Source organism: Daktulosphaira vitifoliae, unplaced genomic scaffold, assembly GCF_025091365.1.
Source record: "Daktulosphaira vitifoliae isolate Bord-2020 unplaced genomic scaffold, ASM2509136v1 Scaffold_5, whole genome shotgun sequence".
In the NCBI taxonomy this organism is placed as follows: Eukaryota; Metazoa; Arthropoda; class Insecta; order Hemiptera; family Phylloxeridae; genus Daktulosphaira; species Daktulosphaira vitifoliae.
This window is the reverse complement of record NW_026099576.1, coordinates 9,178,159-9,192,928: the sequence shown is the minus strand read 5'-3', so window position 1 is coordinate 9,192,928 and position 14,770 is coordinate 9,178,159. Positions and strand designations below refer to the sequence as shown.

General features: G+C 26.2%; 3 protein-coding genes and 1 long non-coding RNA gene across 10 annotated transcripts in view; 3 read left to right on the top strand and 1 right to left on the bottom strand.

Moving 5' to 3' along the window:
- Positions 1–3,147, top strand: part of LOC126906791 (spondin-2) — a 75,377-nt gene extending 72,230 nt beyond the window's left edge. For both annotated transcript variants that reach the window (XM_050687643.1, XM_050687644.1), the window contains exons 4-7: positions 660–839; positions 915–1,084; positions 1,414–1,550; positions 2,862–3,147. In XM_050687643.1, coding sequence (XP_050543600.1) covers positions 660–839; positions 915–1,084; positions 1,414–1,550; positions 2,862–3,055 — 681 coding nt within the window. In that variant the 3' untranslated portion in view covers positions 3,056–3,147. The remainder of the gene's footprint in view (positions 1–659; positions 840–914; positions 1,085–1,413; positions 1,551–2,861) is intronic.
- A 3,778-nt stretch (positions 3,148–6,925) lies between these two features.
- Positions 6,926–9,730, top strand: LOC126906785 (zinc transporter 9). Its single transcript, XM_050687630.1, has 2 exons — positions 6,926–7,130; positions 7,428–9,730. Exon 2 carries the CDS (start codon positions 7,430–7,432, stop codon positions 9,086–9,088), a length of 1,659 nt encoding a protein of 552 aa, XP_050543587.1. The 5' UTR covers positions 6,926–7,130; positions 7,428–7,429; the 3' UTR covers positions 9,089–9,730.
- Positions 9,731–10,042: 312 nt separating this feature from the next.
- Positions 10,043–14,545, bottom strand: LOC126906789 (dynein regulatory complex subunit 2-like). 6 transcript variants are annotated; one of them, XM_050687639.1, is made up of 10 exons: positions 14,334–14,545; positions 14,116–14,261; positions 13,259–13,620; positions 13,059–13,172; positions 12,861–12,999; positions 12,570–12,793; positions 10,998–11,210; positions 10,731–10,925; positions 10,549–10,668; positions 10,043–10,464 (listed from the first exon to the last, which is right to left on the bottom strand). In XM_050687639.1, the coding sequence occupies exons 3-10, from the start codon at positions 13,397–13,399 to the stop codon at positions 10,246–10,248; spliced, it is 1,365 nt and encodes a 454-aa protein (XP_050543596.1). In that variant the 5' UTR covers positions 13,400–13,620; positions 14,116–14,261; positions 14,334–14,545; the 3' UTR covers positions 10,043–10,245. The 6 variants fall into 6 exon arrangements, with proteins under 6 accessions (XP_050543596.1, XP_050543594.1, XP_050543597.1 ...); XM_050687637.1 differs by having other exon boundaries at positions 14,116–14,545; XM_050687640.1 differs by having other exon boundaries at positions 14,162–14,545.
- On the top strand, positions 13,294–14,389 carry LOC126906802 (uncharacterized). Its single transcript, XR_007704345.1, has 3 exons — positions 13,294–13,412; positions 13,873–14,019; positions 14,227–14,389. It is a non-coding gene; the product is annotated as an uncharacterized LOC126906802 (long non-coding RNA).
- Positions 14,546–14,770: the final 225 nt, after the last annotated feature.

Here is a 14,770-nt window from a genome sequence, read left to right as displayed (position 1 = left end):
TAAAAAGAGCACTTCTAAAATGGAATTTTAAAAGATCAACCTTTCATTAATATTTTATTTTAAAAATATCTTTAATGTAAGTAACATTACTGAAGGCCATCATGAATATATTTAAAAAAAGTAATTCGATCTTTAGTGCTCTACAGCCGCCAAGATTAGTTTAAGATAAAAAAAATGATTACCTAATTGAAATATTATAAGAGCATAAACAATTTTTTCGTTTGGAGATCATAAGATAAAAATATTAACTGGAATATTAATCAATTTTAATACATGTATATTTAAATATTATACATTAGTTCTTCAATGATTAAGTCTCGTATATAAAACTGTCATTTTGTCATCACTATTTTTGCTGTTCATAAAAAAAATTGTGCGTTTAATACTTAATGCGACTGGCTATCACCCAAAATTCAAATTGTGTGAATATTTAAAAACACAACACATTTATTATTGTATGCAAAAAAAAAATTGTGGGATTTTATCATCTTACTTAATTTTACCAGTAATGAACTTTTATATTATTTTATTAAGTATACTTCTTTAAGTATAACCTGAAAGGTTTTCTATTATACCCGTACATGATTAAAACTGTGTAGGCTTAACACATAGTAATTCTTAACCTACTAATGCATAACAATACTGTTATTAAATTGCAGGCTGATCCGATGGATGCTGGATGTGACAACGGGTTTACTTTTACAGCGCCAAACTGGCCTACCGACCCACAAGGCATTATTTACCGAATAAAAAGCAATTATCCTTCACACCCTGCTAGTTCTTTTTATTATCCACAAATCAATCGGCTACCAACTATAGCAACTTTTCAATTCATAAAAGTGAGATTTGTATAGTAAAAATAATTTTAAAAATTGTTCAACGTAACACACTAATTTATAAATATTTATGTTAAGGTAAAAGAATATGACCAATCGTTAGGTGGCAGAGGACAAGCATCTGATCCAATAGTAAAGATTGAAGAAAATATTGTGAAAGTTTTGAACGGCGATACAGATAATGATAGAGAAGTGCAACTAGAAATGGAACAACAAAGAAGAGAGCAAGAATACAATAATTATAAAAGGTAAATAAGATGATTATACAAATTTCATATAAAACTTAAATCTATTCCAAAACATATTAGTTATTTAGTTATGACGTCAAACTAAATTTATGATTTATATTCATGACATCTTTGCATAATAATACTAACACAAACAATGAATAATAAGGTTTGAGTATGCTTTTCTCATTGAGTATAAGTAAACCTTTAATTGGGTTTAGATAGTTGTGTGCTTCAATGAAATTATAATTCAACAACATTACTCAATTTAAACAAATGAATGCCATTTATTTATTTTTCATTTTTGTTATGTATACAATTTTTTATTATTTTATAATTGTAATTTTCAGTGTTAATGAAAGTCAATTATCCGTCTCTAATGGAACATCAGCGAATCTCGTATCAAATACCAACAAAGATGCATTGATGGACAGCATAATGAAAAGTTATCACGTTCGAAAACATAAGAAAGCTCATAGAAAGTCTAGTAAGATTTTTTAATATTCCCATTGTTAGAAAATTAAATACATTGGCGTTACATGTGTATGCATAAACATAACATATAAATTATGTATAAAATCTTAGGTTTATTTATTTCGCTATTCTATTGTACACATGTGAATTTTCTTTTGTAATTCTTAAAATGTATGAATATTTCACGTTTTTTCTTATAAAAAAATCCCATTTTAACGTATGCAGTTTATTTACATCTTAATATTGTACGTCATATATAGATCGATCTTGGAAGTGTGATGATAGATGAAATTTTTTATTTCTACTTAGATTTATATTTCACAAAATTAATTAGCTAATGCTCTCTTTTTGGAATGATAAACTACTTATTTAAATCATAAAAATTCATTGTTGTTGCAATGAAATGTCTAATTGTTTAATAAAACTCTTAGTTCTTATTATTCGAGAAACCCTAAGGGTCTAACGAAATAATAACATTTTAATCGTTTAATCATTTGAAGTTTGTATTACTGTAAACATTATACTTTTAGAGAATAAGATTTTAAGAGTTTACGTCAATACGTATGGAGTTATTAGAATAAGTTGTATTCAATTAAGGCTTAAATTTAAAAATATAATATGACCCAAGGAAGACATAAACATAATCAAAATGAATAAACCAATTTTGTCTATAAAAAACCTTATTAGATATTATCATAGGCGTGCGCAGACTTTTGGGTCCGCAGCAGCAAAGACCGACATTAGCTCATTTGCTACCTTAAGAAGCCACTTTACAAATTTAAGTTAAGGCTCATAGAGCCTCAATTAATGTCCCCAAATATTTCAGGAGTAAGTACCCCATTCACCTTATAAGTAAAGATACTGTTAGAACATTTTGCTTTATCTTATTTTTAACATTTTACTCAACCAATATAAACAATTAATAAAATTCATAAAAATTATAGTAATAAATTAAATAAAATCTAACACTAGTATTATAAGGGTTATATAATTAATGTAAAATTAAAAAATCAATATTTTTTTACACATCAAGAATCCTTTTTTTTTTAATAATTAACTTTTATTTATTGTGATAGGCCGCTATGGTATATTAAGTTATTAGGTCTAAAATTATGCTAAATTCAATTTTTTTAAGTTTGATTACTTTTTAGCCCATTATTGTTACGGGATTTCTTAAGGAAGCATCAACGTTTTAGCGGTCAGCGTTGACTTTAACCGTTTCACTAAATATAACCAGATCAGTCGGGGGCAGTAAAAGAACCATTTGCTGTCCCTGTACATACGCCTATAGATATTATATTTACAATTATTCATGTCATTACAGAGTATCGTGACTGTCGAGTGAGCGATTGGTCTGAATGGAGTGGTTGCAGTGTGTCTTGCGGCATCGGTGAAATGCAGAGACGCAGGCAAATAATCAAACATCCAAGAGGTGCTGGCAAACAGTGTCCGCCCCTACAAGAAACTAAGTGGTGTGGTAGTGCAAAAGATTGTCCACAAGATCGTTTCAAGTGGTAATCATAGTGAAGGCCAATGTGCTCTGTTGTCACGATGTATGTTGTCCTGCCAAGCTGATAAATGCAATCATTTCTAACTACCCTAAAATATTGTTTTCAATTTTTAATTTCTGACATATAAAAATTTTACTTAAAATTGTACAATTTACTGTAAATTATTTACTTGTATAGATAGAATATAATACTATGTACCATGAGAAAATTTATGATAACCTTTGGCTTTGTGGCTTTGGGTGGAGATTGCATTTTTGTGTGATTTTTATAAAAAAAAACATTATCCTGGTTAATATTCTTACCAGCTCAAATTACAGAATCATCTTAATGTAACTATGAGTAATTGATACAAAATGAACATGCAAAAAATCAGAAAACTAACCATATCAACAAGAGTATCAATTAATTAAATAAAAAATATATTTTTTATTTAAGAGACGTTTTAAGTTATGTAATATACGATAATGAACTAATGATTTTTATTTCATATTATAAAGAGATTAGATTTTAGACTTAAAATGTGTGACTAAATTTACACAAATGAGTATAATTTATATTTTACGTATAATTTTTTTTTAAATTGTACGCGTACAATACAAAATATAAGCGAAATTCTTGTATTTCTCACTTTTTTGTATACAATTATGGCGAAGTACTTGACTTTGTAGATAGTTTATACATACTAGTTGATTCTGTACTAACTTTAAGCTTAAAATTTTCGAGATTCACATTTTACATGAATCGACTTTTTTTACAAATACATGCATATTTTACTATTAGTAGATATATAGTCTAATGTATTATTATATTATGTTTACGGAGTATAATTGTACTACTTATTGTGTTAGTAAATTAGCTAAGATTAAACCAATGTAATTAATGATATAATGTAATAAAGTACAGCTGTAAGTGTGTAATAAAATAATAATTATTTAAATATTTTAAAATTATAAATAAAGCTATAGTTATTTAACTTATTAATTAACTACTAATTATTAAAAGTTCTATCAAGAAATTTTCTGATGATTTTTTCGTAAGTGTAAATTTGGGTATTAGGAAAACTTAGACCATTATAAACTTTCTATCCATTTATGAAAAAAATCATACATCTAATTCCAAAGTACGATAATTTTTTTTGTTTTTGTTTGGCCTCGACTCGAATTGCTGCCTACAAATATTCAACAATATCTTACAGGATGTTTGGTTTGTTTCAAAAGTTCCAATTTATCTAACATGCTATTGAATTTTGTATTGCAAGACAAGCAAAGCCAAAAGGAAAAAAAAGGACTATGTTTTACAATCTACTGGGATTCCCTTTTGAGTAGAGGTAGAATTATTGCGTTGTAAATTAGGGTACTTCTTGCTAACGAGCTAGCCAGTCACTACAAACATTGTAGACGTCTCTTGGACCCCATTTCTGTAATTATAATTGCTTTTCTATGCACCTAAGTCTCGTTTAAGTTAAAAAAGATATCTCACTGCTTGTGTTCATGGATGCGATATAATAGAATATTATCAGACTCGGGTAAAATGTTTGTTGGGGTGGACAGGCTTAGTACTTGGTATATTACCTTTAGATACTAATTTTAATTGACTTCTGGAATTTAATGTTCAACTAGTATCTACCTTTTTTTTTCTTGCAAAACTGTGTTTGGGTTGATAATAAAAAATTATAAACTTTTATATTAATATTTTTATATTGTATAATAAAGCAATATAACAAAATATGATGTTGTCTTTAAACTAAAAGGTTTTTATACAATTATGTTAGAAATTAATTTTTTAAATCAATAAATTATTAAATATTGAATAATGCACCTAATTAAATTTAAATAAAGACATAAAATCATAGTAATATAAAAATATATATAAAAAAACACTTAAATATTATTTTTATAGATAATATATATTTTTTAGCAATACGTATTTTAAAAACTAAAAAAAAATTTTTAAAAACACAACTGAAAAATTTTATTTATAATTGAAATTACCATTTAATTCTTAGTAATCTGATAATGATGTTTGGAAAGTATGCTAAGTGAGAAGTCCATTTTTTTCCTTCAATTAAAATTTGTTTGTAATTAATATATTATGATAGTAGAATTTTTTAAATTCAGGAAATCATTAGTTTCACCTCATTAAATTGTTTATATACATGCCAAAATGAACTAAAAAACTTCAGGCCGAGTAGACTATTTTAGTCAGCACCTACTCAAGGATGAAAATTGAATAAGGATAGTATTTTTGGTTATTTCCATATAAATAGTAAAAATCAATCACAGAAAAATGAATAATAAAATATAAATTGTAGATATAAATGATTTTACAAATTAAGTACTTACAACTTTTTTGATAAATGTGCCAGTTTTAAAGGTTTGTGTATTCTGTAATTTTTTAGAATTGAAATGAAAATTAGGCTCTTCAGACTATTCTTACGGGTAGGCCACTGATTCCAGTAAGAGTACCCGGCTGCGTTGAGCGCGATATGTTTTCTATAAAAATAGTATTACTTCAGAAACAATTTACCAGAATAATAGTCATATTTGAAAATTAAATAATGACTAAAAAAATAATAATATGGCTAGAAAGTACTTAGGTGTATTTAAAATTATACTTCACAATAACATACTAATTATTATTCAGTATAACAGTACTAAATAATAATGAATTACGTGAAAAACAAAACTCATAACTCAGCCAAAAACCAACAAATTTGAACGAAATTTTCAGAGTATCTTTAGAATATTTCTGGGCAGTACTGGTAAAAATTTCAGGTTTTAAATCGAAAAACATTGGCGAAAATGACCGTTTTTGGTAAACATTTTAAATACACATTGTGTGCTAAAAAAATTTTTCTCATCTTCGTAAATAAGTTTCCCAGAAAAATGTGGACGAGATCTTAAAAAAAAAAAATTAAAAATTGGACATCGTTAAGTAATTTTTCCAGCATTGGTTTATTTTATTAATGTTATATTATATAATAAATATAAATATTTTTTTCACTTATCAATGGAGAATGGCCTTACAAAATTTTGACTAGTCGATAACCACTTTTTAACATAGTAGCATGTAATAATTTAGAACAGGGTATTTAGTAAAACTATTTTTAACATAATGCATAAATAAGAATTCTTTTGTGGCGCACACCCCGCTTGCTAGTAACTAAAAATTGTAAAAAATAAACATTACATAAGCACAAATGTGTTTTTTTTAACTATTATTTTTAAAATAAATTAAATGTTCTTTTTAAAAATTAAATGAGCATTTCGACGCCAAACAATTTCTGCTTCGGTTAAATCATACACGTATGTATTATTTATCGTTAAAAACTTAAATGTGTTAATAAAACCACAAATTCATTCTCTAATTTTGAAAAATAAAAATTCATTTCGCGATAATCAATTTCTAGAATGGATGATAGTAGATAAGCAATATCTAGAAAGGTAGACAAGACCCGTAAAAATTAGGGAAATCTTTGGTTTTATGATTTACAAACTATAAAGTGTCCTCTGTTAGCAGTAATATTTTTATTTGATCATAGATTATAAAAAATAATTTTTAAGCAAGAATGTTTGTTTTCAAAAGTTATATACAATCTTATAAAATTAAATTTACAAAATTACTCTAATAAATTAAAATGAATGCAAAATCAGTACTTATGTGAACAGTTAAAAAAATATATATTTTAATAAAACTGCAGCTAGCCCGCTTATGTTGTACTTTTGAGAAATATTTTTTCTATATCATTACTGACATCTATTGATCTATAAGATTTTATAATGATAAACACATGAAAAATGTGTATCGCTGTGATTTCTGATAAAGAATTTAAAAAATACAATAATATTATTATCACACAACGTTGTATTTCGGCGTTAATAATTATAATGTTAATTCTGATATGAGCAGAAATACTTGTTTTGAAATTATTTATTATAATAATGAAACAAATAATGACGAACTGCCAACTATGATCAATAAATGTTGTAATAATTAGTCAATATAATGATAAAAGTTTTGTGCATTACTTTTATTCCTCAAGTTATCCACTAAAAGTGTAGAATTAGCGCCAAATCGTTACAGTGAGTAAATGTTTATTTTATTAAATTTATTTTTATAATTCATTTAAACATACTTGAAAACCATAAGATTTTGCTAAATAGAAAAAATATCAAGTTTGAAAATATGTATTGCATCTTATTGTTAAAATTATCAAAAAATTCCTACTATTTTACTGTCTAGGAATATTTTCAAACTTTATTGATACGAAAGAAACCTACATATACTTCATGATTTTAATAGTTTTTTGTTGAAAATTATAGTATAGTAATATTAATTTGTTTTGTGTAATCTATGATTATGGTAATCTTTTTTTTTAGAGATGACGCTGTTCTACAAAAATATTGGTGGTACTTGTAAATGTATTCTAATATCATTGCGACATAATGAACATATTCTTGCTAGAAAATATTCTCAATATGTTTTTCGTCAACAGAAGTTTGAAGTTTCTTTAACTCAGCATTCTTTATCGTTATTTACTTATCGTAGTTATACTACTAAAAACAGTAATAATGAAAACAATACTATAAACCAAGAAAAAACAGACTCTAAAGAAAAATTGTTTAGAAATGTACCAGTTAAAAAAGTTTTAGACAAAGTAAATCTTGAAAAAGATTTGGATAGAGTTCAAAGACCAGTTAAATCTGTGGATAGAAATTATATTACTGCTCGTCGTGCCATGACAGAGTTTTTATTGAAATCTACTGATCTTGAAGGTCTTAAGACCATTAAAAGACGGTCTCCTTTTGAAGATGAACCTCCTATTAATGTTTATTGGCGAAAAGATGTTGTTGCTAAGGCAGCTGAAGTTTGGGGTTCTCAAGAAGGTGTTTTAACTGAACTTATCAAAAGAGAAATTGAAAGAAAAAAATTGCAACAAACAATGTTTACTATTAAAGCCCACCGCAGAAATAATAGAAGGCAAACTTTAAATAAAAATGATCTCAAAACACAAAAATCATCAGGACTTTTTGGACCATCTGGCCGTGTTGTTTTAACTGCAGTTTTCATTAATGGCATGAATACGGTGTTTAAAGGATTAGCATGGTTGTATACAGGTAGTCATAGTATGTTTTCAGAATGTGTGCATTCAATGGCTGATACAATTAATCAGATTATATTGGCATTTGGAATTTATAAATCCGTCCAAATTGCTGATTCTTATCATCCTTATGGATATTCTAACATGAAGTATGTTGCATCATTAATATCAGGTGTAGGTATATTTTGTATTGGATCTGGTCTTTCTATTTACCATGGTGTAACTGGAATTATTCATGCTGAGCCATTGGATTCTTTATTTTGGGCTTATTTTGTACTTGGTGGTTCGTTCATAACTGAGGGAGCTACATTAGCAGTTGCTATTAATAATGTTGTGAAATGTTCAAGAGAAACTAATGTTACTTTTTGGCAATATGTTTTACGAGGTCATGATCCTACAGTTAATGTTGTTTTACTTGAAGATTGTGCTGCAGTTTTGTCTATTGGTGTTGCTGCAGTGTGTATGTCTTTAACATCTTATTTAAATACTCCTTTACCAGATGCAATTGGATCACTACTTGTTGGTGGCATATTAGGAACTGTTGCTTCATTCATAATCTATACAAATACAGCTGCATTAGTAGGTCGTTCAATAAGTCAAGAATATTTAAATAAAATAAATGCAGAGTTGGAGTCTGATATTATGATAAGAGCTATACATGATGTTAAAGGAATTGACATGGGAAATAGTTTGATAAGGTATAAAGCTGAGCTTGATTTTGATGGTAGAGAACTAGCTAAACAATATCTTGATCGGCTTGATCCAGAAGCACTAATGGCAGAAGTGAAAGCTATTGAAAATGCAGATTGTGCTGAGGCTTTTCTATTAAAACATAGTGAAAGTATCATTGATATGATAGGTGGTGAAATTGATAGAATAGAATGGCAACTGCGATCTAAGTTTCCTGAAATAAGACACTGTGATTTAGAAATACTTTAAGAATTTTATTTAGTTTATGAATAAGTTTTAAACTTTAAAATGGTTTTTACTCTGTAAAGTTTTTTTGTTATTTATTTACAAATGTATTACCAATTTATAAATTAAAGTATTTTATTTTAAAATTATACAATTAATTGTCAATATTGTAATTGTATTCTTAACAATATTTTTATAGAGCATTAATCACATGTTTCATAGACTTTTAAAATCTTCTAGTAATGGCTTAAAATGTACTTATTGTAGCCAGAATTGTTATTTTTTTTTTATATTAATAATATGTAGATAAATTCCTTTAAATGTGATTTAATTATGCTTGTTTTCAATGTTTTTATGTAAGCGCAAAAATGTTAAGGTATTAATTACACCTGTACTTGAGGTTATTGACAATATAACAATTTGAATGAATGCTTAATTTTTTATGTTATTTTGTATCTAAATGTAAAACACCAATACCAATTATTATTTTTTTTAATTTGCTTATTATTAATTATTATAAAAAAATATTTTATGTAGGAAATTTTTTAGACAGACACATATGAATAACAAAAATACAAATACATACCATTATATTGATTAAAATATTATTATATGTGCACACAAAACAACAAAATAGTACATTTTCCATACGAATATTTATATATTAATATTAATACCATAGATTGATATTACATTATCATTATACCAGTTTCTTTATTAATTGTATAAAATAATTTATCTTTATAATTAATTAAACAATCATTTTAAATTAATTGTTTTATTGAATATTTTAATACTAAAGTATACCTCATAGTTTATTTAAAAAAAATTTAGTTAAACAATTGTTATCTAAAAGAAATTACATTATAAAATATACATTTGAGATTTGTACTTCTATAATGAATACGTTACATTATAAATTTGATACAAAACTATTATTTAAGTTTTATTTTCAAATTCTGTAGGCTACTAGAAAATAATTGGGAAAATATTATTTATTAAAAGAAACGTTTAAAAACTAATGGTGAAATACAAAATTAAGTTACAAAACAATTGACTCGACTATGTTTATTTATAATTATTTTATTTTAATTTAATCAGATAGTAAAAATTACATTATTGTTTAATTTAATTGGTTCCCTTTAATTATTTTTATTTTTGATGTGCTAAAAGTTATTTGTTCATCCAGCCTTAACTGGAAGAAGGTTGAGCTGTATTCCACTATCTCTCATATTTTTCTGAACAGAAGCAGGTCGAGCTATAGTTTTGAAATAATATGTCAATGCTGCTTTTAAGTCTTTATTTTCTCGAATTAACTTTAAACGCTTTACATCTAGTTCTTGGTTTTGCACTTCGACTTGAGCATATCGCTGCCAAAATGATGACATAATATCTACATCCTATAATTTTCATAAAAAAAAATCAAATTGGTATTTCTTTTATGTTATTTATTGTTTAAGTTAGACAAATTCATTTAAACTTACATTATTGTAACCCTCGTGATCTTTGAGGTCATTAAAATGTTCAACGTTAATCATTAACTTATCACAATTTGCAATAATTTTCATGATTTCTTCACCTTTACTCATAACACATGTTAATTTCTGGTGAAAATATAAAATGTTAGTGTTTTAATAATTTTCAAAAATTTAATGTATTATCTAACTTGTACAACGTCCTTGTGTATTTTTGTCAAAACTTTTAATCTTTTTTGATACTCGTTTTGACTTTGATTCAAACTATTTCGAGCTACAAAAACTTTTTTCGTAAGGTCATCGTGCTCTTGCCGTAAGTCGTTTTCTTGTTCAGTGTAAATTTTTTCTCGTTCAGCACAAAGCTGAGTTAACAATTTTATATCTTCCTTTAGAAATATTAAACAAATCATTAAATTATATCGAAAACATCACAATGCAAATCTGAATAATTTTTGTACGTTATTTAATACTACCGAGTACTCAGCAATACGCTTTTCGTTTTCTTCTATAGACGCTGTGTTGGCCTGATCCCGAATCTTTAAATAGTTATAATGATTTCTTTTAGTTTCAGTCTCTTCGCTGTAAGCATCTAGAACTCTTTGAAATTTCTCTACTATTGATTGGATTTCAGCATGCCTTAATTTTGTGAATCTGTCTTTTTCAAATAACATCTAAAATAGTGTGGATAATTCAACTTAAATATTTCTTAAGAAGTGGGGTATTTGCATTTTTTTAAATACGGATAATTTAATCTCCATTTTTTTCGATCAAAAACGAACAATTTTTGTTGTTAATACAATTTTACATTATTCATATAGTTCTATTAATTATATATCATTAGATTTAAAATTAAAATGTAACCCAGTATAGTGGAGTCGCGGCATAATTGGGACAAGTATAAATGATATCTGACAATGATTAAAACCACAATCATAAAAAAATGATTTGGTGCAAATCTGTAGATAATGTTTAATTTTTTTAATGAATTATTTAATTATTCCAAAAGCAACATCATGTTTTATGGTTTATAGGTATTATACGTGAATATTTAATAATCTAGTATTGTAAATCGTACTAAGAAATGTATAAAATTGTTGTGGTGATTCATTTAATATTAACCACTCGATTACTCTTAAAATAATAATTATATTAAGAAAGTTATTTTTAAAAATTGATATGATTCTTGATTTATTAATTATTAAGCTTTTTTTAAATTCATCTTTTATACGTTGTAAGGGTGTTAGATTTATTATTTTATAGACAGTATTACATAATTAACTAGCTAATAAAATTTAAAAAAAATGTCTAATTAAGAAAATGACTTTTCGAAAACATTTTTTTAAAATAGTACTTCAAAAGTTATTAACATATTTGAAAATAGAGTGGAGGAAGAGAACGACAAAGTAATGTGTAATGATAAAAATAACGTAACGTACACTTCACCTCCACTCTATATTATAATAGTTAAAACTTCCGAAGGATCAGTTTTTCAAACATTAGATGTCAATAGAAAGAAAAATACCTAAGGTGTTAATATAAAGACAATATAATTTGATTCATTTGTTTTTTAAAAAGTTATGACAGTTTTATGGAAATATCAAAATTTACTGATTGCAAGAATCATAAATTTTTGAGGAGTTCCCTAACAAGGATTTAAACAATTTTTTCAATTTTAAAGGGCAATATATTCAATTTAATAAGATTTGTGACGTACGTCAAACTACGTTTTCTTGAAAAAAAATCGGCACGAAAAAAGTTGAGAAAAAGTGATGACAGACACACACAAAAAAAAAACAGATTATAGTAAAATTAATACTTTCTCAGCTACGAATCGAGACTAAATAATATTAAAAATATTAATTTAATTATATTTTTAATCTTAAATATTAGCCACGAGTGATCAATTCTTATTATATCATGAAATTATTAAATCGAAATAAATAGCAGTATACAATTTGGATCAAAGTACATTTTTATTCGACATTTTCAAGAGTGTTTCCCTTAAAAAAATCACTTTACTCGGATACTACCTCATTGTTTAATAGAGCAATCGAATCCTCAAAATCTTCATGGATTTGTTCCGTTTCTTCTTCGTTACGAATTTCATATGTAATTGACATAAGTTCCAATTGTTGAATGTCTTCAGTAAAAGCATCTCGCATACGATCAAATGTGTTTTTCATTTCTTCAATTAAATAGCCTTTTTTGTTTTCATATTGGGCGTGTAATTCTTCCATAATTTTCCCATGTAAATCTGAGGTGGCAAAAAAAACTCAATTGAATATTTTATTTTAAAAAATAACAGTATTCAATAAATTTACTTAGAAATTGTGAAATTATTTCAGCATGAGCGGCATACTGTTTTAAGTTCTGTTCTTCGGCATCTTCCAAGTCTTTTAGTAATATTTCGACATGATTGTTTTTGCATTCCAATAATATTTCGAATCTGTTCTCCAATGTCTACACAGGATTAACGGTAAATATTGTCTTCTTAACTTAAAAGTAATTTTTAATCTTACCACCATTTCATCCTTTAGTTCCTTGCATTTCATTTGTCGCAAATTGTGTCTCCATTGTTGATTCAATTTAGCTGTATTAAGTCGGGTAAACGCTTCTTCTCTTTTCAATTTGTTCTAAAATCATACAAAATAAACTATAAATACAAAAAATTTAGGTCATTATGTTTAAAATAAAAAATGAAACAAAGTGTTGTTTATACTTTTAAGTAAGTAGCTACTAATTGCTCTTTGCGGCGTTTTGTTTCTTCTTCAATAGCAGCTCGATGTTGAAGATAACGCAATTTTTCTTCGTCGCTCATACGAGCTAATTTTTTTCCTTTTTTGCTCTTCTTTGGTGGCATTTCAATTAAACAGGTAAGAACAAATTTTAAACGTAATATATTTAAGAATAGTCAAATCTGTCTTTTCTTCAATTTAATTCGAGTATATCGACCAAACCGTTTGTTGTTGTCTGCTATTTTGGCTTCTGTAACAACGCGTTGTTATGGAAGAATTATTTCATGACACAGAAATTAACCGCTTCCACGGAAGTGTCTTATTTCATTCAGTGTCTATGAGCTACCTATGAAAAAAATAAGTAGTCTTATATAAGGTCTTTCTTAAATTCCTACATCAAGTACAGTTTTCAAATTTATTAGTCTCCCATAAAAATTAAAGAAAATTAAAATTGTTATACAATGGAATTTAAATGTCTTTAATTTGATGTTTTTAATCAACATCACAAATTTATTTCTATAATAATGGTTTTTAATTTCGATGCGAAGCTGAGAGATATTAATTTTACCATGATGTGTTTATTTAATTTTTTTTTCAGCTCTCACTGGACCAATTTTTGTCAACGATACGCAAAAAAAAAAAACAAATCGTTCTAGTTGAAGACATTACCCTCAATAGTTGAAAAATTTACCCTAGATCCCCGTAAATGGTGAAAATTCCCCCAAAAATATAATTTTTAAAATCGGTAAATATCGTAATTTTTTAATAATTTTTTCATAATACTGCCATAACTTTTTAAAAATGAACAATTTAAAATCAATTGTTTTTTTTATATAAATACCATAGGTACTTTTCTTTCTTTGGATAAATATTTTTTTAAATCTGACCATTAACCTGCCCGAAGGGGAGGCTTCAAAATAGCAACTTTTACACTAAAATGTAACTATTTCAGCTTGAGTTATGTCAATGTTCTGGAAAAACTGCATCCTTCAAAAATATGTTAAATTAAAGCTTCTGTATTGAAGACTAATAAAAATAAATAAATAAGGTTTCTGTTACGTTCTATAAATTAAAAAAAAAAAATTGTCCCAACGATCTATCTTTTATGTGTAAATGGCCGCCGTAGTTAAAAATCATGATAATTTTGTGTAAAAATTACTTATGTTGTTACACTGTTATACTTAAATTTTTTTAGCTATATAAAATCAATTTTGTGAATTTAATATTTAATTGTTTTTGTGTTAAATTTGTACGATGTTATTTTAAAAAATTTAAGAAAATGCTATTATGTATCTATTTCAATTCGTGTGATAGAAAATTATTCGGGTACTCTAAGACACTTGTTTTTAGTTAAAACATCTGTCATACTTTTTTTTAGAATTATTTGGTTGTACTATAAATTATAAAATAGATTTTATTACTTAAATGGCAAATCATCATAACAGTTAATTTTTAATATAGAAATTTATGAACAAATATTGATTAATAAATCTTTT

What these genes read in the sequence shown, in the direction of transcription:
- LOC126906785 (XM_050687630.1), top strand. Translation starts at nt 7,430, where the DNA reads ATGACGCTGTTCTACAAAAATATTGGTGGTACTTGTAAATGTATTCTA.
- LOC126906789 (XM_050687637.1), bottom strand. Translation starts at nt 13,399, where the DNA reads ATGCCACCAAAGAAGAGCAAAAAAGGAAAAAAATTAGCTCGTATGAGC. An exon ending in TAGTAGCTACTTACTTAAAA is followed by an intron (nt 13,173 to 13,258) that starts GTATAAACAACA and finishes GTATGATTTTAG; the next exon opens with AACAAATTGAAAAGAGAAGA. An exon ending in TTGCTCTATTAAACAATGAG is followed by an intron (nt 11,211 to 12,569) that starts GTAGTATCCGAG and finishes ACACTATTTTAG; the next exon opens with ATGTTATTTGAAAAAGACAG.